General features: G+C 37.9%; 3 protein-coding genes across 4 annotated transcripts; 2 read left to right on the plus strand and 1 right to left on the minus strand.

Moving 5' to 3' along the window:
* The first annotated feature begins 33 nt into the window (after positions 1–33).
* LOC132148309 (retinoid-inducible serine carboxypeptidase-like) lies at positions 34–4,851 on the plus strand. The gene is made up of 13 exons (XM_059557153.1): positions 34–215; positions 854–993; positions 1,189–1,278; positions 1,490–1,645; positions 1,729–1,803; positions 2,253–2,325; positions 2,521–2,558; positions 3,046–3,174; positions 3,285–3,375; positions 3,461–3,574; positions 3,652–3,789; positions 4,225–4,388; positions 4,575–4,851. Exons 1-13 carry the CDS (start codon positions 149–151, stop codon positions 4,635–4,637), a joined length of 1,338 nt encoding a protein of 445 aa, XP_059413136.1. The 5' UTR covers positions 34–148; the 3' UTR covers positions 4,638–4,851.
* A 1,963-nt stretch (positions 4,852–6,814) lies between these two features.
* engase (endo-beta-N-acetylglucosaminidase) lies at positions 6,815–16,263 on the minus strand. Of its 2 annotated transcripts, XM_059557154.1 has the most exons (14): positions 15,993–16,263; positions 15,385–15,461; positions 15,089–15,290; positions 14,857–15,005; positions 12,354–12,508; positions 12,127–12,275; positions 11,847–12,018; positions 11,488–11,591; positions 11,255–11,366; positions 10,508–10,692; positions 10,296–10,438; positions 10,099–10,198; positions 9,397–9,508; positions 6,815–7,273 (listed from the first exon to the last, which is right to left on the minus strand). In XM_059557154.1, the coding sequence occupies exons 1-14, from the start codon at positions 16,100–16,102 to the stop codon at positions 6,863–6,865; spliced, it is 2,181 nt and encodes a 726-aa protein (XP_059413137.1). In that variant the 5' UTR covers positions 16,103–16,263; the 3' UTR covers positions 6,815–6,862. The 2 variants fall into 2 exon arrangements, with proteins under 2 accessions (XP_059413137.1, XP_059413138.1); XM_059557155.1 differs by lacking the exons at positions 15,385–15,461; positions 15,993–16,263 and having other exon boundaries at positions 14,857–14,994; positions 15,089–15,214.
* Positions 16,264–19,048: 2,785 nt separating this feature from the next.
* On the plus strand, positions 19,049–23,215 carry slc16a3a (solute carrier family 16 member 3a). Its single transcript, XM_059530055.1, has 5 exons — positions 19,049–19,223; positions 20,273–20,509; positions 20,926–21,069; positions 21,153–21,941; positions 22,769–23,215. Exons 2-5 carry the CDS (start codon positions 20,287–20,289, stop codon positions 23,098–23,100), a joined length of 1,488 nt encoding a protein of 495 aa, XP_059386038.1. The 5' UTR covers positions 19,049–19,223; positions 20,273–20,286; the 3' UTR covers positions 23,101–23,215.
* The last annotated feature ends 1,836 nt before the right edge of the window (positions 23,216–25,051 follow it).

Below are 25,051 nucleotides of genomic sequence, written 5' to 3' on the forward strand. Positions count from 1 at the left end.
GAATAACTACAGTTTACTTCCATGTTCGTCAGCTGACTGAAGTCATATGATACTGTTCCTCACACCACAGTGTCCAAAGGACTGGGTTTGGTGGTGGTGGGTCCGAAAACAGCCCATGCGGCAGACTGTTTGAGAGAGACTGAGATCGATGATAATGGCGCGCTCGTGGATGGACATGCTGGCTGTGCTGCTGCTTGCTGTGAGCTTTTACAAAGGTATGGAATATATCTAAGTTATAGCCTGCTGAATGTTACCCCTTTGGAAATTTGTAAGGATTGTGTGTATCTTTTCAGGGACAGTCATACTTTTTGTGGTTACTGGTAGTAAGGAGTGGAACTGCAACATGAGGAGATGTACTGAAATGTTTTGTAACTTTAGATACAAAGTGAAAGCGAAAGATAATGTCCGTTTTTTTTCCTTTGCATCATGTTATACGCACATCTGTGAACTGAGAATCGAGTTAAAATAATAAAGAAACCGAATGATTTCTGTCAGTTTAGGTTCTGTCGAGGGTTTTCGAATTCGAACATGCGTTCACGTTATTAGAACGATGACTCGTATGAGTCGGTTCTTTTTAATGAATCAGATACAATAAGTCGTTTTAATTGGCTTTAATTTAATGACTGGCTATTATATTATTAACAGTGTCAAATGTAATTTAATAATGCCTATGTTAGAACAAATTATATAACATTGACATTAAAACGTATTTGGAAACATATGAAAGCAAAAACTTGCAAACTGTATGCAAATGAGGCACAGGATCAAATGAGGATTCAAAACAAGAATCGTTTTGTGCAATCTTCAGACTTCAGTTAATATAATGTGACTTCTGTTGTTCTTGTTATCACAGGAAGTTGTGTTCCAGTTGAAACCAAAGAGTCATGGGGATATGTGGATGTCCGTGAGGGAGCTCATATGTTCTGGTGGCTCTATTACGGCAATAGCTCCAGTGCCAGTTATAAAGATCTACCTCTGGTTATGTGGCTTCAGGTTTGTCACTCATCTGCCCAGTGTGACCCGTCATATATCTTCTCCACATCCTTCTTCAGATCATATCTCTTTGGAAGCTTCCTTCAGTCCCCATTCACATAGCATAGCTGTTATACCTTTTCTGTTTTTCCAGCTGGATTTTCCCTCTCTTTTCTGTATTACATCTAAGGTTGCTCATGCTCCTGTTTATTTTAGGGAGGTCCTGGCGGATCTAGCTGTGGTTTTGGCAATTTTGAGGAAATTGGACCTCTTGACAGAGACCTTAAGCCGAGAGAAACCTCTTGGGTATGTAAAGATATGTTTTCTAGACTTCCATATCCGTAGTATTGATTGAGGAGTTTATTTTGAGAAATACAGAATATATTATTGCCTCTTTGATTTTCATTGTTTCTTTATATATAACTTTTTTTAAATATATAGACATTATATTCAATTTTTAAAACAAAAGGAATTTGTGAATAATGTATTTTTCACCTACAAATACATGTCTATGCAGGTGTGTGCTGCCAGTGTGTTATTTGTGGATAACCCAGTGGGCACAGGATACAGTTACACAGACACTGAAGATGCCCTCACCAAGGACGTTGCAATGGTTGCATCAGACATGATGGTCCTCCTCAAGAGCTTTTTCTCTCAACAGACAGAGTTTCAAGTAAGCAAAACAAAAATACCCATCATACTGAGCTTAATATGTTTTCAACATTTGACATGGGATCTCACTTTTCTCCCCAACAGAGTATTCCCTTCTACATATTTTCTGAGTCTTATGGAGGCAAAATGGCAGCAGCTATTTCCCTCGAACTCACAAAGGTACTGAAATTATTGTTCTCCCTTTAGGCTTCATGAGAGGTCTTTTTGTAGCAACACACACAAGACCAAAAAGGCCACATGCTTGCTGATTTCATCTAGCGTGGAAGAGTCACAATAGTTCCTACTTCTGCAAAAGTAAATCTGGCATCAGTTTAAAATACTAGTTTTTCCCCCGGTTTTACAAACAAGGCTTAAGCATAGCCCTAGACTAAAATGTAAGTCTGAGCTGTTTCGACTGATCTTAAAATATATTAGGGCCTTTGTTTTATCTCAAAAAGTACACAAGTAATGTTTTGTATATTTTTTGTTTATAAAACTTAAATTTACTAATTTAACTATGGCCTAATCCTGGTTTAGTCTAAGCCCTGTTTGTGAAACTGGGCCTTTATCTGTTAGATTAATCTAGTTTAATTTAATCTGCACTGAATCTTTATTTCCTCTCTCTTTAGGCTGTTCAAGCTGGTTCAATCAAATGCAACTTTGCTGGGGTGGCTTTGGGAGATTCCTGGATCTCTCCTGTAGGTCTGTAAAAAGCTTGTCAAATTTAGCCTGGTTGTGTACAGCTATGTGTCTCTTTATTGGGTTATCATATCTTGGTTTACTAGTCATTATGCATATTCATCATGTATAGTCCTGACTCACATGACAGCAAAAACCAGGTGTAATGTATTACAATACAGCACTCAGCACATCCGATTGCTTTTTCTCTCTGTGCAGATTCAGTCATGACATGGGGTCCTTATCTTTACAGCACAGTGAGTCATTCATCATAACACCTCTGTCTCTCCAAAGAGATTAAGCATGATTGCATTAGCCTGATTAAAACAATACACTACCATTCAAAAGTTTCTGATTAGTGTGGTCCAAAATTCAGTAAAATATTAATACAACAGCTTTCCATCTAAATACATTTTAAAATATAATTAATTCCTGTGATGCAAAGCTGAATTTCCAGCATCATTACTCCAGTCTTCAGTGTTCTTATATGTTGATTTGCTGCTCAAGAAACATTTCTTATCATCAATGTTAAAAACAGTTGTGCTGCTTATAGCTTAAAACATTAAAAAAACAAAATAAAAAAATGCATCCTTGCTGAATTTCAAATGCACAAACCTTTGAATGATGGTGTATAATCAATTTAGTGCATGAAATTTATGCGATGGTGTCCTGACACTTCAGATGCATGTTGATCAGAGGGTTTAATGCTGCTGCTGATGTGTGTCTCTGTGCTGTGGTTTATAGTCTCTGTTGGATGACAATGGACTGGACGAGGTGACTAATGCAGCAAAGGCAGTGCTGGAGGCAGTGAGACAGGGCCAGTACCAAAAAGCCACAGACTTGTGGTCCATCACTGAGAATGTAGTGGAACAAGTGAGTCGAGCACCAGGAGCTTAAGATTAAATTCACGTAGAGGTCTTAATGCATCGTTTAATTCAAGAAATTAGATATAATGCATGCTTCATTCAGTGATTTTGTTACAGAACACAAATGGTGTGAACTTCTATAACATCCTCACACAAAACTCAGATGAGATGGTGAAGACCAGTTCAGATCAAACCAATGGATTCCTCTGTGAGAAGCTTAGCATGCACAAATTCAAACTTTCTTTGTGACATAAATGGATGTGTTTGGTCACCGTTTTGTCTTGTTTTTACAGCCTCGCTGAAGCGTCGCCACATTCGCCCTTTGCACCGTCAGTCCCTTTCAGAGTTGATGAATGGGCCAATCAGACAGAAGCTTGGTGACATACCAAAGAATGTCACATGGGGAGGTCATTATTCTTTTTATGATTTACAGAGGTAATTGTGTAACACTGTGTGTCTTACAAGTGTTCTCCTGTTTCTTCAGGACAAGCTGAAGCAGTGTTTGAAAGCATGGCAGGAGATTTCATGAAGCCTGTGGTGGACATTGTAGATCAGCTTTTGTCTGCTGGAGTCAATGTTACCATCTACAATGGCCAGCTGGATCTCATAGTGGACACAATGGGTGAGGACATCAACCATTAGGAAACATTTCAGAATGGCAACTCTCGACCAACACATTTTAGACTATAGTGCTTGGGCCATTTACACTTGATAGTTGTGTGTGTCCAAACTAATATGTCCCAGACAGCAGACAAAATCTACTTGCTGTACACTGATTTATAAACTCATGAAACCAGAGACCATCCTTTCCATTAAATCTGATCTCAAGTGGTCATAATGCAGTGCTTGGTGTAATTGGTAATGTGCCACAGCTGACCGCTTGTGATCAGATTACCCAAGTCAGATGTTAATAGATGGTGTGTGTAAGTCAGTAAGCTTTTTTTATAATCCACTTTACCCATCAGTTTGATATTTAGGAAGACCATTATTAATGGGTGTTGTCAGGATAGTGTTTTTGCAGTGCAGTGATAACTGATTTGAGTTTATTTGTGAGCAGGTCAGGAGTTGTGGGTGAAACAGCTGAAATGGGATGGACTCCAATACTTCAACAAAATGAAATGGACGGCACTGGAGGACCCACAAACACAGAGCCAAACTGGAGCTTTCTATAAGACCTACAAGAACTTTGCCTTCTACTGGATCCTCAAAGCTGGGCATATGGTACACAGTTTTATTTTTTGCTCTTAATTGTTCAGTATCGTTATATTCTGGTAGTTTTAGCATGGTCTAATTGCAGAAGCTATGGTGGTTTGGCTTCATTTTTCTGAAGGGAAAATACATTACTCAGTATTTATTTTTAGATTTCATGAGTGTTTGTGACCATCTCTATCCATTACATCATCACAGATCCCATCTGACCAGGGGCCAATGGCTCTGCGGATGTTGAAGATGGTGACTCAGCACGAGTGATGGATCTCATTCAGATACAAACTGAAATGGCTTGCAAACTACTTTTAGACAATCAACACAAACATTTTTACCAAAATCTGACACTTTTTTTTTTTAACCTTTTTGTTGAGATTGAGATTATCTAATCAGTTTTTTTTCAATGTCTGTGTCTTGTAAAATTTGTAAATTTGAATGCTTGCAAACAATAAAGTCATAATTTTTTATACAGTTTAAATTGTTGCCTGAAAACTTAATTTGCTAAGAGAGAACTAACTTTTTTTTGTACTTTTCATCAAACAACATGACAAGAGAACAAACTTGAAAGTTGTTTAACATTCCCATTTATTTGTCGAGAAGGAGGAAAACTAGGATCATCTCCTTTCTTTTCACACAACTGCATAAACAAGGACTTTCGTTAAATTAAAATTTGCTGCCTCTTCAATTAAGTTTTCAGTTATTTATGAAATACGGAATACATATTTTGCACCAACACATCACACATTTGGGTCAAAATCACTATAAAGTGCCTTTGGTGTCCTCATCAGAAACACTCAGTCATCATGAACATAATACAATATAATGCAATTCTGAAATATGAAAATTTACCAAACATTTGCACACACAACTACAGACTCTTGAAATTTATTTTTCTCATTTTATACCGTTTCTTTGATTAGATGTATGTGACTTTGGCATGTCCCTCACGCAGCTCATCTAACTTCACTGAGTGTAAAAAGTGGTTAAATAACACAATATTGAAATTATTTTTCAATGTTCTTTTTTCCCTCAGCCAGTTGTTAATAAAACATGTCAGATTTTTCATTTATATTCTATTTTCATAATAATAAGCATTTTGAACGTGTCTCTGATTGCTGTCCACCCTGTCATGATGTTGTAAATGCCCCTTTAAGAAACCCTCTGATCTACAGGTACGCAGTGAAATCTCCACATCCATTTTACCTTTCTTTACTGGAGGTTAAAACATCTGCTGCAAGTACACCAAGTATCTACACTTACATTTCCTCATTTTCATCATATTATGTTTGAAGCTGCATGTTGTCAAGCTTTACATGTCCACCCTGTCAGAGTAAAATATTAATTTGCATAAAAGTTTTTCAGAAATTCCAAAATATACATTTTAGGCAGTACATATTCAGCTTCAACAATGAAACACTGCTGACTGAAGGTACACCGTGTGTTTATTAAATGCTAACCAAAAATGTCCACCCTGTCACAAAGCCTTCCATGACGGGGACATGTGCATCGTTTTTGCCAAATTCTGATAATGTTTTAATAAAGGCTATTGATTTAACATCTTAAATTGGAGTGATTAATTATGGGGGGGGGAAGGGTAAATTGATAAATGCATTTAATGCACCCCAGCCCAGAACTGTATGCTATCTTCCACTGCATGCAGTTGCTTAGTGATGAACATGATGGAAGGCACTGTGATGTAGCCTATTAGAATGTGCCTAAAATTCAAAAGTGCCATTTTCCTGAATATCTGCTCGATTGCGAATGTGATATTGCATTTATACAACAGTTCAATGAACGAAAACTAAAAAATATCTGTAAATAATAATAATCTTTTAAACACAATACTGTCAATATTGTCTGTTTTTGTTCTATTTCTCCAAAGAAAATTCTTCCACAAAATCCAGAGTGGAAATGTTGTGCAACACCAAGCCGTGTTTCGTTACTGAATTAATCTGGCTTTTTAACTAATCTAGCAAGTGGCTTTAGTTTCATATTTAGAGTATCATTTCATTTTTTATTACATTCAGAATTTAATATTACATTTTTATTCATTAATACTTAAAACCCATTAATCTCATAGCGTTATTTATGCAATTCTAAGTGCAGTGTATACAGTCTGTGGAAATTAATATTAATATTTTATATATAATGATTTAATTTGATTTGGGAACAGCCCAATATTGTCTTACTATTCCAATTTAAATCATTGATTAAAATGTAAGAATTTGACAAAATATCATGCATACCTGCATGAATATACTCTACTTTAAATTTGTCCATGACAGAGTGGACATATTTTGTAGTTTACTCGAAACTGCAGTCATTTTATAAAAAGTGCAGGAGCATGACCAATATGCATTTTTATAACAGCCTACAGTCTCCTTAATAAAATAAAAACAATTAGTATTTCTATTTTGGAAATTGTTAAGTCTCAAAGGCAGTTTATAGTGATGTTGACCCATTTATTAAGGCACTTGATCAATCAGGTTTCAGACTGAAGGGTTGCGTGAGGAGCTGGCGCTGTAGCTGAGTGTGCGGCGGCCCCACTGGGCCTCAGGCACTCTGAATCCCTCTCTGCTCACGGGCTCCACCACCAGCTCTATGAGACCCGGCGCCGCAGGCACCTCCAGCTCCACCACACGGTACAGGGTAGAGTAAGACCTGCCAATCAGAGTCAGTGGACCAGGGGGAATGCGAGGGTCAGGACCACGGAGATGCCTCCAGTGAATCCGGAAATGGCGGACCTGCTGGATGGGGTATTGCCAGCGTAATGTGGCATTCAGAAGTACCTTGAGTGTGTGTCCGTCTCCATTCGAAGTAGCTGTGTGCCACACCACATCATTCACACAGATGCCTTCAACAGACTGGAGGGGTGCTTGAAGACTCTCTGCATCCAACAGCTGTGCAAAAAAAACAGAAACGGATCATTTAGCTACTCCCAACTTTATATGTGCATTATCATCAATTAGGGGGTCAGATTAAAAATAATGAATACTTTTTTTTTCAGCAAGGTTGCATTGCTCAAAGGTGACAGTAAAAACTAATTGTAATAACATTTCACATTATTGCCATTTTACTGTATTTTTGATCAAATAAATACAGCCTACAGTAGGTAGGTGAGCATAAGAGACTTCTTTCACAGACATAAAAACATCTTACAGACCCCAACATTTTTTTATGGTAGTGTACTATGTCAAGTCAGGATGTCAATTTGTAGGACAACCTGGAAGGCGATTATGCAACTTACTGTATATTTTTAAAGAAATTTCTATATTCACATTTGATATACAGTGCCTATAAGTGCTCCTACTCCTTCATTTTTTTTCACATTTTGCTATGTTGTTGCCTGATGTTAAACTGCTTTAAATTCCTTTTTTCCACATCAATCTACACTCGATACACCATAATGACAAAACAAAAAACAGGTTTTTAAACATCTTTGCAAATTTATTAAAAATAAAAAACTTTAATAATTCCTAAATTCCATTACTAGTAATCATACCCTTATCTCAGACAGTTAAACATGTATCTTGGGAGCTTTCATATTGCTTGTAGATGTTACTACACTTCGAGTGAAGTTAACCTGTGGCGAATTCAATTGAATGGGTATGATTTTTGGAAAGGCGCACACATCTCAATAAAAGGGTTAACAACTGAAAATGCATATCAGAGCAAAAACCAAGGTCAAAAGAACTGCCTGTAGAGCTCAGAAACAGGTTTGTGTCAAGCCACACATCTGGGAAATCTCAGAAAAACATTCTGCTTCACTGAAGGTTCACAGAAGCATGCAGTCTCTGTTACCCTTAATGGAAGAAGTTTGAAACAACCAGGACTCTTCCTAGAGCTGGCCTCAGGGTCAGACTGAGCAACTAATGGACAAGGGCTTTGGTTAGTGTGGTGACCAAGAAGCTGACGGTTACTCTAGTTGAGCTCCATGATCACATGTGGAGATAGGAGAAGCCTACAGAAGGACAAACATCACTCCAATACTCCGCCGTTCTAGTCTTTATGGCGGTGTGGCCAGACTCAATCCTCACCTCAATGAAGACACATGAAAACACACTTGGAATTTGCAAAAAAAAAAAAAAAAAAAAAAAAGCACCTAAAGGACCATCAGACTCTGTGAAACAAGATTCTCTGGTCTGATGAACCTGATGAAACCAGCTCTGCACATCACCTGCACAGTACCATCCCAAAAGTAAAGTGTGCTTGCAGCAGCCTCGTGCTGTGGGGCTGTTTTTCAGTGACAGGGACTGAGGTACTCGTCAGAGTTGAAGAAAAGATGATGCACCAAAATACTGAGATTGAGCCTTACTGAAAACCCAGACCAGAGCATTCAGAACCTCAGACTGGGCAGAAGGAACATCTTCCAACAGGACAATGACCCTAAACACACAGCAAGAGTGGCTTTCAGACAACTCTGTGAATGTCCTTGAGTGGCCCAGCCAGACCTGAAAATGTGTGTCTGCCCCCATCCAACCTGACAGAGCTTGAGAGGTGGAGAGATGAGGAGGAGAACAGCTGATAATTGCCAAATTCTGATGTGCAAAGCTTTTAATATTATACCCAACAGGATTTGACACTGTAAAGGTGCTTCAGCTAAATATTTAGCTATGCAATGTACTTATTTCAGTTATTTTATTTTTTTATATATTTATGAAGTTGTGACAATTCAGTTTTTGCTTTGTTATTATGGTTGTATGGAGTGTAGAGTAATGTGGGGGGGGGGGGGGGGGGTCATTCAAAGCAGTTTAACATGCTGCAATATAACCAAATGTAGGGGTATGAATACTTTTTATAGGCACTGTATTAAAGTTTGTTAATATTGCTATATTGCTTTCAAACAAAACAGAAAAGTTAATGTATTAAATGTGTGCTGCTCATTCCCATATTTTTACATTTTGTATTGTCTGTCCATTTTTAAAAATACCAATTTAATAGCACTATTAGAAGTAGTCTTTAGTAAAACAATTTCTCATACATTCATACAAAAAGACATTTGTAATGTACAGGTGTATCTCACCATAATCTCTCCAATCCTGCAGTTAAAGGAAACATCTTCATCGCCTTCATCTCGGGAAACACGAATACAAACATCTCGCAATGAGCAGCCAACCATTTTCAACAGGAAACACCTATGCATAGAACCGCATCCAGTTTGATTAGAGAAGGTATTACATATGTCTGATATGCCCAAAAACATTTCAACATGAGCAGGGGTCAGGGGTCAGCAACCTATGGCATGCAAGCCTTTGAATAATCATTAGCTTGTGAACAATAGCGAATAGTTGAACATGAATTCTGACCTAAATTTCCAGGTAATTGTTCCTCATTGTCACACTGCCTGTTTTAACAGCTTTAAATACTATTTACACTGTGAGATGCACTAGTCAGGAGGGGCACACCGCTCCAACAAAACATCTGCGCCACAACTCTGCATACATGCTAAGTGTAGAGCTAGGCAACGGGAAGTTAAGTCTGTTTCACTTCAGTCATGCTGCACGACTGCATAGATGTATTTGTTGCTCTTAGCATTCAGGAATGAGAAATTTAAAAAAAAAAATCTAACTTTGTATGACGGCATACAAATCAAATAAATTGAGTTTGTGCTCACGTTAACATGGATTGCCAGGTTTCAACCTTGAAATCTGCTAATTTTTTTAGTAACGTATAGGGACCTTTAAAAATGCTTATATATCATAAACATAATTTTTTAGACTCTCACCTGGCTGTCCAGCCATCCAAAGTCCACCGGCCACAATTCTGTGCAAACTGCTCAACCAACTGGTTGTCCGCCTCTAATGCATCTGGAAAGACACTGCTAGCTAAAGACACAGCAGATTAGATACACATTTTTATATGTGACAGCTTCAGACTGAGACTCGAAGAAATCTAAAGAACAAGGCCTGCAAGACCACTCACATGCGATTTCTTCCGTCCCACTGAATGTGCACAGAGGACCATCTATCGTTTTGAGCTCCAGGGATATCTTCACCCCCACTTGTGGCTTGTAGACAAAAGAAACAAATGTCTTGGGGGCCAAGGGAATGTGGAGAGAAAATATCCTACAAAGGGGCAGAAAGAAGGTGTTTTGTCTAAGATTTTTTGAACAGTGTAAACAAAACCTCCAGTACCTTGCACAGACTTCAGAAAGTCCCGATGGAATCATGCCCTCCACCATCAGAGAGCTGCCTCCGATCCAAGCGTCCTCTGAGCAGCCACGGGTTCTCAGCCAGCCGCCATTGGCCATGCTCTCAGAGAGATACAGAGGCTGGATCTCCTGAGCATGCAGATTAAACCAGCTTCTCTTCATCTCCACCTACATCAAACCAAAAACACACAAGAAATGACCAGGGATGCATCAATATTTGAAAATGGCCGATAAGTAAATTCAATACTAGTTTGTCTAAATGAATTCAAAATAAAACACTAAAAACTCAAATTGATTGTCTTAAATGCAAGTGAATTTAGGCATTATGAATTACAGTATGAGAATGTATTTTCATTCTAAAAATTACATTTAACATGACATTTTTAAAGTTTTCAACTTTATGGGTGGATGAAGGAAACGGTGATCTAAATGTAAAAATAGACATGAACAATTAAATATCCAATGTAGATTGATACAGATACATTAAATCATCTATAACTGTAGCTGGAACTGGAACACTATTAGACTATTAGAACACTAGATGAATATTAGACAAATCAAAATAAGCCATAACTTAGACTGCTTGCTTCGGAGGGTCTAAAAATAACGTAAAAATACTTCACATCTTTAGAAACCATGAATACATTTTATTTCATTGGGATCTTACAGTTTGTTAGCGAATTGTTCAAACTGAACAAGATGAGTCAGACAGGTGTTAAAGCGAGCGTACCTGTCCCCTCCAGTACATGCTCTTCCCAAAGCCCTGACAGAATGAGGAGATGAATGGAAGACTGGACGAGGGCCGGTGGATATAAACAAAATCAGACAACAAATTCCAAAATCTGAAATGAGTGATTAGAAAACACATTGGTGACTAGGACGTTTGCTTGGGTGTGTGTGCTTACAAACACTTTCCATCACAAAACAGTGAGCAAAATATGAGCAGTCCGAGTGGGAGCTTACTTATCCTGGTTCTGGCGGAAATCTGCCTTTTCATGGCATTCATACACCCACCCAGGAGCAAATATGGCTGTTGAAAACTCATACTTCCGAATCAGCTCCAGAGCCTAATAAGAAAACAAAAAGAGGCTTGTAGTCAGTCAAAAACCAATGAGATACTGCAGATAAATACTTTTAAACTGTTTTTATTCAGCAAGGATTTATTAAATGAATCAAAAGTGACAGTAAAGACATTTATAATTTAACTTTTTAATTTTAATTTTTAAGATTTTTGTTTCAAATAAATGGATTGGAACTTTCCCAGAGTTCCAAATGGTAGTGTTCACATATTGAAATTATTCTCTAACTAAACCTTCACTAACCTTATTGGTCTCAAATTTCCCCCCGACCACGTTCCCTCTCGCAAACACATCAACACCAACATAGATGTCAGCAAAGCGGCCCTGTGCCCCAGAGTAGGACTTCATCCACTCCAGACTCTGCTCTGTCCAGTTGTAGTTAGTGAATATTCCATCGCAGGCATCAAAAAACATTCTGATAGGAGGACAAAAGGAAGCTGATGACATAAGTTGCACAATATCTACCGCATAAATCTCACAGACCTGATCTGCCCCTCTATAATGCCTCAAGACCATCACTTGCCTGTTGTCGTCATTGAGCTCATTCTGCCACTTGAGCGAGCCGTTTTTCAGCACGCTGTCGTACCAGATCACCACACTGCCTGGAACGCGCTCATGCATCTGGTCTGTGAGGTAGCGCAGAAAAGGGCCAGTGTTTTTCACCGCAGACTCCTGAGGAGAGAGTGAAATTTGGGGTAATTTACCACACATTATATCCTTTATATAATCAGATATGTCCTGGTTACTCACACTCAGCCCATTTTCTATGTTAATGAGCCAGCCGTCAAAGCCGTAGCAGTGGGAAATCTGAACCAACTTATCAGCAGCTGCGCGGTAACTCTCCTCATCTGCAAGGAAGGCCTCGCATATCTTCTCTCCATCTGTCCACTCTGTGATGAATGTGCCTTAGAGGGGAACAGGACTACTTTAATACATCAATTCTGGTTTCACTTGTGTGTAGAAGTGCTGAGGTTGATTACCGGAATGTAACAAACCTGATTCCAAATAAGTTGGGACACTGTTCAAATTGTGAGTAAAAAAGGAATGGAATAATTTACAAATCTCATAAACTTATATTTTATTCACAATAGAATATAGATAACATATGAAATGTTGAAAGTGAGACATTTTGAAATCTCATGCCAAATATTGGCTCATTTTGGATTTCATGAGAGCTACACATTCCTAAAAAAGTAGGGACAGGTAGCAATAAGAGGACGGAAAAGTTGGAACAGCTGGAGGACCAATTTGCAACTTATAAGGTCAATTGGGAACATGATTGGGTATAAAAAGAGCCTCTCAGAGTGGCAGTGTCTCTCAGAAGTCAAGATGGGCAGAGGGTCACCAATTCCCCTAATGCTGCGGCGAAAAATAGTGGAGCAATATCAGAAAGGAGTTTCTCAGAGAAAAATTGCAAAGAGTTATACAGTGCATAATATCATTCAAAGATTCAGAGAATCTGGAACAATCTCGGTGCGTAAGGGTCAAGGCCGGAAAACCATACTGGATGCCCGTGATCTTCGGGCCCTTAGACAGCACTGCATCACATACAGGAATGCTACTGTAATGGAAATCACAACATGGGCTCAGGGATACTTCCAGAAAACATTGTCGGTGAACACAATCCACCGTGCTATTCGCCGTTGCCGGCTAAAACTCTATAGGTCAAAAAAGAAGCCATATCTAAACATGATCCAGAAGCGCAGGCATTTTCTCTGGGCCAAGGCTCATTTAAAATGGACTGTGGCAGAGTGGAAAACTGTTCTGTGGTCAGACGAATCAAAATTTTAAGTTCTTTTTGGAAAACTGGGACGCCATGTCATCCAGACTAAAGAGGACAAGGACAACCCAAGTTGTTATCAGCGCTCAGTTCAGAAGTCTGCATCTCTGATGGTTGCATGAGTGCGTCTGGCATGGGCAGCTTATGGGCAACTTATTTTTCCCTTAAAATGATACATTTTCTCAGTTTAAACATCTGATGTGTCATCTATGTTGTATTATTAATAAAATATTGAAATTTGAAACTTCCAAATCATTGCATTCAGTTTTTATTCGCAATTTGTACAGTGTCCCAACTTTTTTGGAATTGGGTTTGTAAACCAAAAATTATGAATAATTATTCATGCACTCGCATGTCACTGCAGACATATAGTTTTTTCCCTTGGAGCACAAAAGCAGAAATGTTGTGGTATGCCCGAGGTGCTCTTTTCCATGCCATTACACAGAGAACACTAGCTGTCAACCTACAACTATAAATTTATATTTATAGTGTCTATATGACTTGTGTGCTATATTATGACTCTTCAAAAGGCTCTTTGTATAAAGCAGGCTGAAATTTGAATCACTATATATATTTTTTTCCATAAAGGACCTTTCACAAGCTCAAGGTCATATGGCTTCAGAACACTTTTAATATAGAAAGCAATTTATATGGATTATGTTTATGATGCTGTTTTGTCCTGATAGGAACTTGGACGTCAAGCTGTTTATTGTATGGAAAAGAGCAGCTTGGACACTCTGCTAAATTTCTCCTTTTGTGTTTCAAAGAAAAAAGAACAAACATGGTTTGGAACAATATCAGGTTGAGGTAATGTTGACAAAAAAAAATTGGGGGGGGGGGGGGGGGGGTGAATTACCCGTGTGAAAAAGAAATCAGCACAATTATATTGAATGAACCCTTGTAGCGTACCTATGTAGATTAATCTCATCCAAAATAAAAGGTTTTGTGTACATAATGTGTGTGAACTGTATATATTTATTATGCTCTTTTAAGAAAAAAAATTCACTTTGTAACAATGTCAGTAAGTCTTTCTTTAATTTGTTTGTCATTTAAAGTACACTTAACTTGATGTGTTAACCATGCACTTTAGTATGTTGGATATGTTATTCAGTACTACATTTCAAACTAATTTAATCTGAAATGTACCAAATTTGCATTTCATCATTACAAATATATTATATTTAAAATATATAAAATATTTTAAAATATATTTAAAAACAATATATAAACATTTAAACAGAAATAATATATTACATGAATGATACTTAAAATCCTACTTAAGCATATAGTATAAATTTAAACTATAATAGTGTTTCATTTAAATGGCAATTAATATGCATTTTAATGTCAGGAAAAAAATTACCTTCAGTTTGCACTTTTATAATATAGAGTATTTCTGTGCTAAAGCATACTTCTTTCTTACAAGGATCTTCTTTTTACAGCAAGTCCTTAAAATCCCACCAAGAGCCTCACCTATAGAGAGCACTCCATGCTTATGTGCTGCGTTCGTCCAAACCGCAGGAGGAATGGTGACCATCTGATGACTGAAGTAGTTGAAGATGTCAATATACTCCCAGTGATAGAAGGCATATGGCATCTCCACCTGTGCACCTTGAATGAACCTCAGCAGAGAAGACAGGACCATGAAAATAACTAATGAAACTGCCATAACACGCTTGAAAATCAGTTAACCTCTGAGTTGTACCTGTCCTCCAGGTAGCCACCCATCATGTCATGGGACACCAACGTGCGTCTAGGGCAGCTGTGCAGTGGAGGATACCTTCTAGCCAAAGGCACAGTGGCCACATTAAAAGGACTTGCTTCATTGCGTTTCCAAGATAATAATTCATCAAGAGACTTCAGACTGCAGCTGATGGGCTCAGTCGTGTCAGGATCATAGTGGACTGCTGTTAGATCACACACAAAAATACTTTTAAAGAGCCAGTAATCTTTAAAAAAAAAAAAAAAAAAAGATTAAGATGCAGAATTTATTATCCGTACCTGGCAAACTAGATGGCTCGTAAGTTATGACTTCATGAACACTTTGATCACTTGGCTGACTGAGGCAAGACTCAGAGCTGAATAAACAAGCATTACATTAAACATTTGTGACCCTGGAGCACAAAACCAGTCAGAAGTATCACGGGTAACGTTATATTTGTAGCAATAGCCAACAATACATTGTATGGGTCAAAATTATCGATTTTCTTTCATGCCAAAAAATCATTAGTAAAATAAGTAAAGATCATATTCCATTAAGATATTTTGTACATTTCCTGCCGTAAATATATCAAAACTTATCTTTTGATTAGTAATATGCATTGCTAAGGACTTCATTTGAACAACTTTAAATGCGATTTTCTCAGTATTTTGATTTGAACGTTAGTTCAAATATTGTCTACTGTCCTACCAAACTATACATCAATGGAAAGCGTATTTATTCAGCTTCAATGCAATGTTTAAATCTCGATTTCGATAGAAAATTTACCCTTGTGAGTGGTTTTGTGGTCCAGGGTCACATTTAAGTTGTAAGGGTAATAAAAGAGTAAAGCTACATAGCATGTAGATACGCTTATGAAAATGTATCAGTCAAAGCCAAGTTAACTCACCTGTTCTCTTTAATTTTACCAATCTTACTTGTACTACTGCTTGTAGTTTCTTCACTTTTTCGTTTGCGGGATGCCATGTTATCTTTCTCTTCTGTAGAAACACTTTCCATTTACAAATGTCAACGGATAGCAAGTTTCCAGATAAAACAGTAATTTCTAGCAGCCGTGAGACTTTCTTTCCGTTTTAGAAACAGAAAGTACGAGCAGCTTCCGCCTGTGCGCTGATTGGCTGAAAGAGCAGCAGGACGTCATCCTGCATGACGGTGTTGCTATAAAGCTTCACTAGAGGGCAGTAGAGTAGACCTACTGGCAACCATAGACTGTACAAAAACAACAGAGGCGACAGGTCATTGCTTTACCCGGATGGGATATTATGAAATTAAACTGCTCGTTTTAAAATGTATTTCAAAACGTATTTCATGTTTATCTTAAGCACTCGTGAAAATGTATTTGGTCAGATGCTGTGAAACATCAAGCCATCTTACAGGGTCACCATATTTTAGTTTTCCAAAAAGAGGACAGTGGGTGCGGGCGGGTACCGGCGGGGGAGGGGGATGGGGTGTGGTTGGTTGGTGATTAAAGTAATGGCGAAAGAGCCCATGAGTAGCGCAATCGCAAATATCAAAACTCTAAACATGTCATTTCCATTCCTAATATGCATATTTTACAGTCACTGTAGTGCATGTTTATCATAAACACATCTAAAAAGCTTCCTACCATGGCCGTCCTTCAAAAAACATAACATCTGTTTATCACAGTAAAATGCAAAATGTTTCAAAGCATTTCAGTCAAATGTAATTTATGCAACACTTCAAACCTTTAACCCATGGGGGGAATCAAGCCATGGCAACAGATTAAAAGTAGCCCAATTCCATTAAAATAAAACATACTTGACAACTTAAGAAAAACATACAATCCGCCACGAGCTACAGGAGTCAGATTTGACTAATCATGGGTTAAGAGGAGAGATGACTGACAGACCGTGATGGAGGATTTGCTGCTCAACAGATCCTGAGCTCAGTGACAAATATCTGATCTTTCTTTACACAGAGCCCATGTGATCACAAAATCCAAAGTGAAAGAAAACAGCAAGCACTCTTTCAAAAGAGATTATATTCTCTGCATATTGATAGCGGCCTGCTGATGCACGAAACTTGTGTGCAATACTATTTGCATGTTTGAGAGAGTGGGCGGGACTGCACAGTCTTCTTCAGGGGGTCTTATACAAAAAAACACACTATAAATGGGAGCTCTAGAAAGCAAATCTGAAACCCGGATACTTTGGGCGATTTAGAAATCCCAGCATGATGCATTTTTGTGGTCCAAAAAGAGGACAACCTAACTAGAGGTTTGCCATTTTGTAATGTTCCATGGACAATTTATCTCATTTGTTGTAACAACAAACCTTCAACTTCACTCTGTTCACAACCAGAGCCATACTTTTCTTGCATGTACAAATATGACGTGAGAGCCAGTTACCCACATTATTAATGTACTATGATTTTGGACACTGGGTGAGCCCTGGTGAACAGTGAGTATGTGGCTTCACTATGATTTTCTGCAGGATTATTTAGTGGTAGTGTTATGTGATGCATCCAGTTTCTAGCTAGAAAAAGTATTCAAATAACCAAATCTGAATTAGATAGTAGTTTAAATAGGCCACATCAGTTCATAAATAATTCACACTCTTTTGTCCTTTTTGTCTCATTTAGAATGCCTAAACACTTCTCATATGATCGTCCACTTGCTGCTGGCACAGTGATTCTCTTCTCTTTTTCTTCTTTCAGTAGTCATGAAAGCCTGCAGTCTGAAAGCAGAAGGGATACTATAGGTGCCATATGGAAATCTTGAAGTTTCATTTTCACAGTGAGATGCAGACTTTAATGTAGCCTAGTAAAAATTAATTTTCACTCACAGCTTCAAGAGCACAGATGACATTTGCGTGCATTGTTTTTCAAGTATTCTGGTATACATAAATCAATGATAGTGAAACCAATATCACTACCAATCTAATGTTTTGGTGACACATCGAATGCATATACACTTACATTAAATATACAACCATATATTTACTTGAGGTCAACTTACAAGCATTCAAACAGAGAAACGAACCACATCTAGATTAGCTAATTTACAGGAACTCAACTTGAACGTGTCGAGTCACCCCCATCATTTCCTGTCATTCTTTTCCTTTTTCCCTCTGCATATTGTTATGCTTCTATAATAAGCCATTGAGTCTTTTTACAATGATTCAAGAAAACCATTATATATTAAACATATTTATCCAGAAAAAATTTCAGTTTAAATTCAGATGGAATAGGCCTATGCGAAATACGCATTGAACAGCTTTTCATGGTTTGCTGGAGCCAGTCTGTGTGTTGGGCTTAATGTATTCATGAGCCACATTAGATCTGTGTGTTTGTGATTGAATGATTGTTTTACACCACAGAGCAGATCAATCCTCTAATGTCCCACAGGTTTTTACAGAGGCCAGTCCGGTTCATGCAGAATGGTTCAAAACAAACTGCAATGTTCTGCATTGTAAAGCTACAGTGGAGCTGACCAGACCAGAAATGCTCTTTTCTAACAATAAAATTAAAGAACAAGAAAAATACATGTACGGACGGACATGTCCAATTGAGCCATGTCTGATTTTTCAAACAATCAACTATGTCTTTAGTTAACATGAATTTGACTCTGCATATGACTTCTTCAATTATTATGAAATGGCTATACGTGTTCCGGTTGCGTTAACAGCACAAAAGGTCATGGGTTCGATTCCCATGGAACACACATACTGGTAAATAAGAAAATGTTTAGCCTGAATGCACTGTAAGTTGCTTTGGATAAAAGCATCTGCTAAATGCATACATGTTAAATATGCATGGTAAGCTTCTCCAGAAACTCATGCACACTTTCATAGTTATATTTGAAATAACATTAGAGTTTCCTCTCACAAAACTATTTCCTGTTCTGCAACAATATTTCATAACTAACTGAACATCAGAACTGACCAGGTTATTTTTACACAGTTGCACAGAAAGGAAAACTGACGTCACGTGCACGCTTAGGTGAACATGTAAACACGAGGAGAGCCGCAGACTTTAGGACCCAGTCCACAGAGTCAGCCAGTCGGCTTTCTTAGTTTTTTACAATGCGTCTGTAATGTCATACGTGCTACTAGAAGACCGAAGAACTTAAATCTGAAGGTGGCAGAGCATCATACTTTTAGTAAGTACCATTTACAGTTAGTTTCATATCCCGGAAGCTTATTAAGGCAATTAGAGGATTTTGGTAAACATGCTGTAATGCCAAAATGACGTTAATTAGCTTCTCCAGAAGAAGATCTTGGGACTAAGTTTAAATATCAATTTGATGTAATGAAGTTGAGTTGATGTAGTTTCTACTAGCTATAAATTTTAATCTGCACGTTGTTTAGTAATAATTGAAATTATTTGCACAAAGAGCCTCTAATCACAAAAAAAGCTCTTAGACGTAACCACCGTAAATGATAAATGATACAGAGGCTATTTATGAACTTGAACAAACAGCCGGTATTAAAATAACACTAGGTGCAGTTTAATATAGGCAGGGTTAGCTTGGATAGTCGATTAGAGATGAATGGGGAATTTTAACAGTATGTGCAGATATGTGCATTTCCCCAAAATTGGCAATTTTCTTCACAAAATGTACTATGGTAAACAGCTTCAATTTACCAAATGTAACTATTAGTAAAGCTGTGAAAATGTGGCATTAGCTATAACGTTACAATAAACAAATACATTTATTAATACAGTAATTGAATAAATAAATAAAGCATGAACTGTAAATATAAAAAAAAATACAGACTCTTAAATCTGTATATTTTAACAAGGGAGTATAAACTAGAAAACATTCTCTTTTCACATACTTTATCACTGTATTTAAGACGATCATAAAATGTGATAAAAGTCATAACACTCTCTCTAAATTCTTTCACAAAAAAATCCTGTTTTGGGACCATTAACATTTATTGCATAGTGACATTATTTTCATTACAGTGAAGCACATCATTGTGAATTTGGTGTGCAAATATAACCTGGGCATTTTATTAACCGCTTTGTGAGACCCATACAACTAAAATATTATATTACAACTGCCATGGTTGCCCTCGAACTCGATTTCCTTGTCATTTGACTAAATGTGATTCCTTAAGGTCCTGAAGGCATCACAAATCACAATAGACTTGCATACTACAACTTCTATTCCCCTGAGAACATGAGTGTCTCATGTCTCCACAGAGCAGTAGAGCATCATGGGTGAAGTGGCTGTGGATGATGGCACTAGTGAAGTGAAGGCCCCTGATGGTGGCTGGGGTTGGGCCGTGCTCTTCGGTTGCTTCGTCATCACAGGTTTCTCCTATGCTTTTCCCAAGGCTGTCAGTGTTTTCTTCGAGGAGCTGATAAGAGAGTTTGATGTGGGCTACAGTGACACAGCCTGGATCTCCTCCATCCTGTTGGCTATGCTTTATGGCAGTGGTATGTTCACCACTGCCTTTAACTGAGAATTAAGTGTTTACAGTTGTCCTTTTTGCATTATTGACACACTGTTTTCCAATTTAATACTGTAAAGCTGCTTTGACACAATCTGTATTGTTAAAAGTGCCACATAAATAAAGGTTACTTGACCACCAAAGTAGTAGTAGTTCACCCAAAAATAAACATTGTGTCATCGTTGTTCCAAATTTGTATTTCTTTCTTTCTTGTTCATGGGAACAGAACGTCTGAACTGTTTTTGTCCATGTAACAAACGTCGATAGGGTCTAAAGAAGCACTTGAGTAGACAATGACTGAATGTTCATTTTTGAGTAACAATCCCGTTGATGTCTTCTAATTAGTTAAAACTGGATTCAAATAGTTCAGAAAGAATATATGCATTTAATTACTCTTTGCAGGTCCTTTATGCAGCATTTTAGTGAATCAATTTGGATGCCGTCCAGTGATGTTGGTGGGTGGCCTCTTTGCATCGTTGGGAATGGTCTTGGCATCATTTGCCACAAGCATCATTCACATATACTTGTGTACAGGAGTCATTACAGGTACCTTAGCCATCATTTAGTCTTTTCATTTAGGACTGCTGTCGTTCCAGGGACATGTAAACATTTCTATCTTCTGATTCCAGGTCTTGGAATGGCTCTGAACTTTCAGCCGTCACTCATTATGTTAAATCAATATTTCAGTGAGAAGCGGCCGCTGGCTAACGGCCTGGCCGCTGCTGGGAGTCCAGTGGCTCTGTGCTGTCTGTCCCCTTTGGGGCAGGTCCTTCAGTATGAATATGGCTGGAGAGGGGGCTTCCTCATCTTGGGAGGGATCCTTCTGAACTTCTGTGCCTGTGGGGCTTTAATGAAGCCTTTGGCCCCGCCAAAGACCTCAGCGACCCCTGGGATTGAAAACACACCAGATGATGGTAACAAGAAAGCAAAGCCCAAGCCCAAGCTGCTGGACTTCAGTGTTTTCGGAGACCTGGGCTTTGTCATTTATACAGTCGCTGCCTCCATTATGGTGCTCGGTTTGTTTGTGCCTCCAGTGTTTGTGGTGAGCTATGCCAAAGAGTTGGGAAATGAAGATACAAAATCCGCCCTCCTGCTTACCATTATGGGTTTCACTGACATTTTCGCACGACCCACATGTGGCTACATCGCTGGACTCCAGTGGGTTCGCCCTCGATGCGTTTACCTCTTCAGTATCGCTCTCATACTCAATGGCACCACAGATCTGGTGGGCTCCCTGTCTAAAGACTACACCTCCCTGGTGGTGTTCTGCATCTTCATTGGCATCTCTTATGGCATGGTGGGAGCCTTGCAGTTCGAGGTTCTCATGACTATTGTGGGTACAGAGAAGTTCTCAAGCGCCATTGGTTTGGTTCTCCTGCTTGAAGCTACTGCTGTGCTGATTGGGCCTCCATCTGCTGGTGAGTGTTTACATTTTATTTTAAACTAAAATTATTTATACTGTAGGTTAGCTTCCTCTTAAACTAAACTAGGATGATAAATATAGAATCTTATATGTTGCTTCATATGTGAACTTAGATTTTGAATGGTCTGACTGCCCAAGAACATTAAAATAACATGGCTGTGGGGATCTACTTGTAGGACAAGCACAATAATGCATAACACAATGCATATTCTGCTACAGATGTCACATAAATTGACAAACATTGTTGTAACTGAATGTGTTAATCCAGTAATTACAAAATATGTTAACACTTTAATCTTATGACAGACCATTTTTTCAGGCCATAATTTCTATTTTAAAATAAATGAATTGATCAATCAATATATATGCACTAAAATACGATCAAGGATGTTTTCAACTGATTAAAAGTGTCAGTAAAGAAAAATTTGTAATGTTACAAAAATGTTTTTTACTTTCTATTCATCAAATAATCCTGACAAAAAACATGATCAGAGTTTCCACTAAAATATTAAGCAGCACAACTGTTTTCAACCTTGATAATAATAAGAAATGTTTCTTGAGCAGCAAATCAGTATATTAGAATGATTTCTGGAGGATCATGTGACACTGAAGTAAAGGTTGCTGAAAATTCATCTTTGTGCAATAAATCAGAACATTCAGGCAACCCACGAACTAGTCAAATATATTATGTATGTTGATGCAGTTATGTATGTATTAGAGTAAATATTTTACATATCCCTCGTTAATAAACCTTGCTACACTTTCTGTGATCTATTGAGAATGTTTGAACGTTGTTGAAATCCTTGTTCTCACTTTGTAAAGGTCATCTTTTGGACTCCACTAAGAAGTACATGTTTGTTTTCCTGCTGGCTGGGGTTGAGGTTGTGGTGTCAGCTTTAGTGCTGGCCATATGCAACTTACTGTTCATAAAGAAGAAGCCTGAGGCACCAGAGACTGCAACAAAAAATGGAGAGACAGTGCAGGAAAAGAATCACTCCAGTACATCACCTATAGAGGAGTCCCACAAGGCCGATGGAAACTCAGAAAAGAAAGCTGAGGATATTATAAAGGATCCAAAGGAAGTGGAAACAGTTCTTAAAGATAAAGATGAGCAGAATAAGAACATCACCTGTAGTCCAGACACCAAACTCTGATGGACATTTCTGCTTAAGAAGAGGCTGAAAGACAGAAATAAGAGGAGATTGAGGAGAACTGCAGTGTCGATATGTCACTGTGTAGTCCGGTGTGATCTCCTAATGAATATTTGATTAATAATAGAGACCTAAACTGCACTTATACTGTTCAAAATCACATTTGCACAGAGAGATTAAGACAGGCCACTCTTAATATGTCTAACTCAAAAACACAGACACGTCTTTGACTTAAACAAACGTTACTAAGGTTAAAGGTGCTGCAAGTGATTTTTGTCATGTAATTGTATGCAGATAATGATCCTACTCACTGAAATCACTGCCCTGAGATATCTCAGCGATCTCTGTGACAGTCCTAATCAGTGTTGAGGGGTAACGCATTAACATGAGTTATGCAATCAGATTACTTTTTATAGTAACTAGTAAAGTATTTAATGCATTACTTTTACATTTACAAGAAAATATCTGAGTTACTTTTTTGAATAAGTAATGCAAGTTACTTTGTTTTCCTGTTTATTCTCTGATATCCCGTGTCAAGAGAAATTAGGAGCGAGGTGCAGTGGCACGTCCTTCAGCCTGAGGCTTATGCTTTTCTCTTTTTCTCTGTTGTTTACAGTTGTTAAAGATATCTTTTTTGGTTGTTTATTTTTATTTTATTTTTTTTATCAAAAATAAATAAGAAAGCCCAGCTCAGGTGACAAAAGTAACACTCAATAAGTTACTTTTTATTGGAGTAACGCAACATTGTAACGCATTACTTTTAAAAGTACATTTTCCCAACACTGGTCCTTGCATCTATAAACAGTAAAAGGAAAATTGGCTCTAGACACTTTTAAGCCAATCACAACTCATTTTAAGCACTTTGCACCCCTCAATCAAATTGCATGTTTACAACAGCCATTTGGGTGTTCGATTTTGACACCACCAAATGCCTTGAAAGGAAAATAAATAAATAGATTTTTATCGCTGGAGGAAATTGAGAACTTTTAAGATCGAGATGCTGATTTTTTTTTATTTTTTTTTATTGCTTGTTCATCTTGGTTATGCCAAAATGGCAGATATGTAGAAAGGGGAGGCATGTCTAAAGTCATAAAGAAAAGTTTATGCAGCTATCACAGGAACTGAAAGTCTGAGCACACTAAGGTCTGATCAAATGCATAGATATCAGCAGAGACATGAGATATCTACAGTGTTTCCGCTTCTCTCATAAAATGCACCTTCTGTTCAAACACTTCTGTAATAGTGTGTGTCCTATTTACAGAGCTCATACACTATGTAAAATGCTCTGTTTTGTGCGTTGTGCGCAGTGTGGCCCAATGTCTTTAGCAGACTTCTGATAATGCCATGGTCAGTACGGTTATATTCTTCGGTATTATTCCTGATAGACAGCACAGTTGTCTCATTTTTAGTTTAGTTTAGTTACTACAGTAAAATGTATTAAAATAGTGCCATCTATCATTTATTAAGTGAACTGCAGCTGCTCTCATTCCCTCCAAAAATAAAAAAAGGTTTCGTCATTTGCTCACCCTTTATCGGTCCAAACTCACGAAGCCTTAAGCGTTCATCTCTGTAACACATTGATTTGCAATGAAACCAGATTTCTGTCCCTCAATTTAAAGCCAATTCCACATGAACTTAAACGCTTTAAAACGTTTAGACAAACTTTGTGCACTGATAATATGTATGTGAATTAAAGCCTGAAATAAATTTCTATCATAAGATATCGTGCATCTTCAGAAAACTTAACCCACTTGATTAACACTTTTACAAAGTAGCCTCTTTATGACCAAAGTTAAAAATGGAACATACTTTTAAATCGGTCAGGTTTCATTAAAGTGTGACCCTGGACAACAAAAGCAATCTTGCCAACTAATCTTACTATAATTTTTAACTATACAATGGATTTTGGCTATTGCTACATGTCTGCGATCCGCCGTAAAGCAACGACGCGTCC

This window comes from Carassius carassius, chromosome 1, assembly GCF_963082965.1.
Source record: "Carassius carassius chromosome 1, fCarCar2.1, whole genome shotgun sequence".
In the NCBI taxonomy this organism is placed as follows: domain Eukaryota; kingdom Metazoa; phylum Chordata; class Actinopteri; order Cypriniformes; family Cyprinidae; genus Carassius; species Carassius carassius.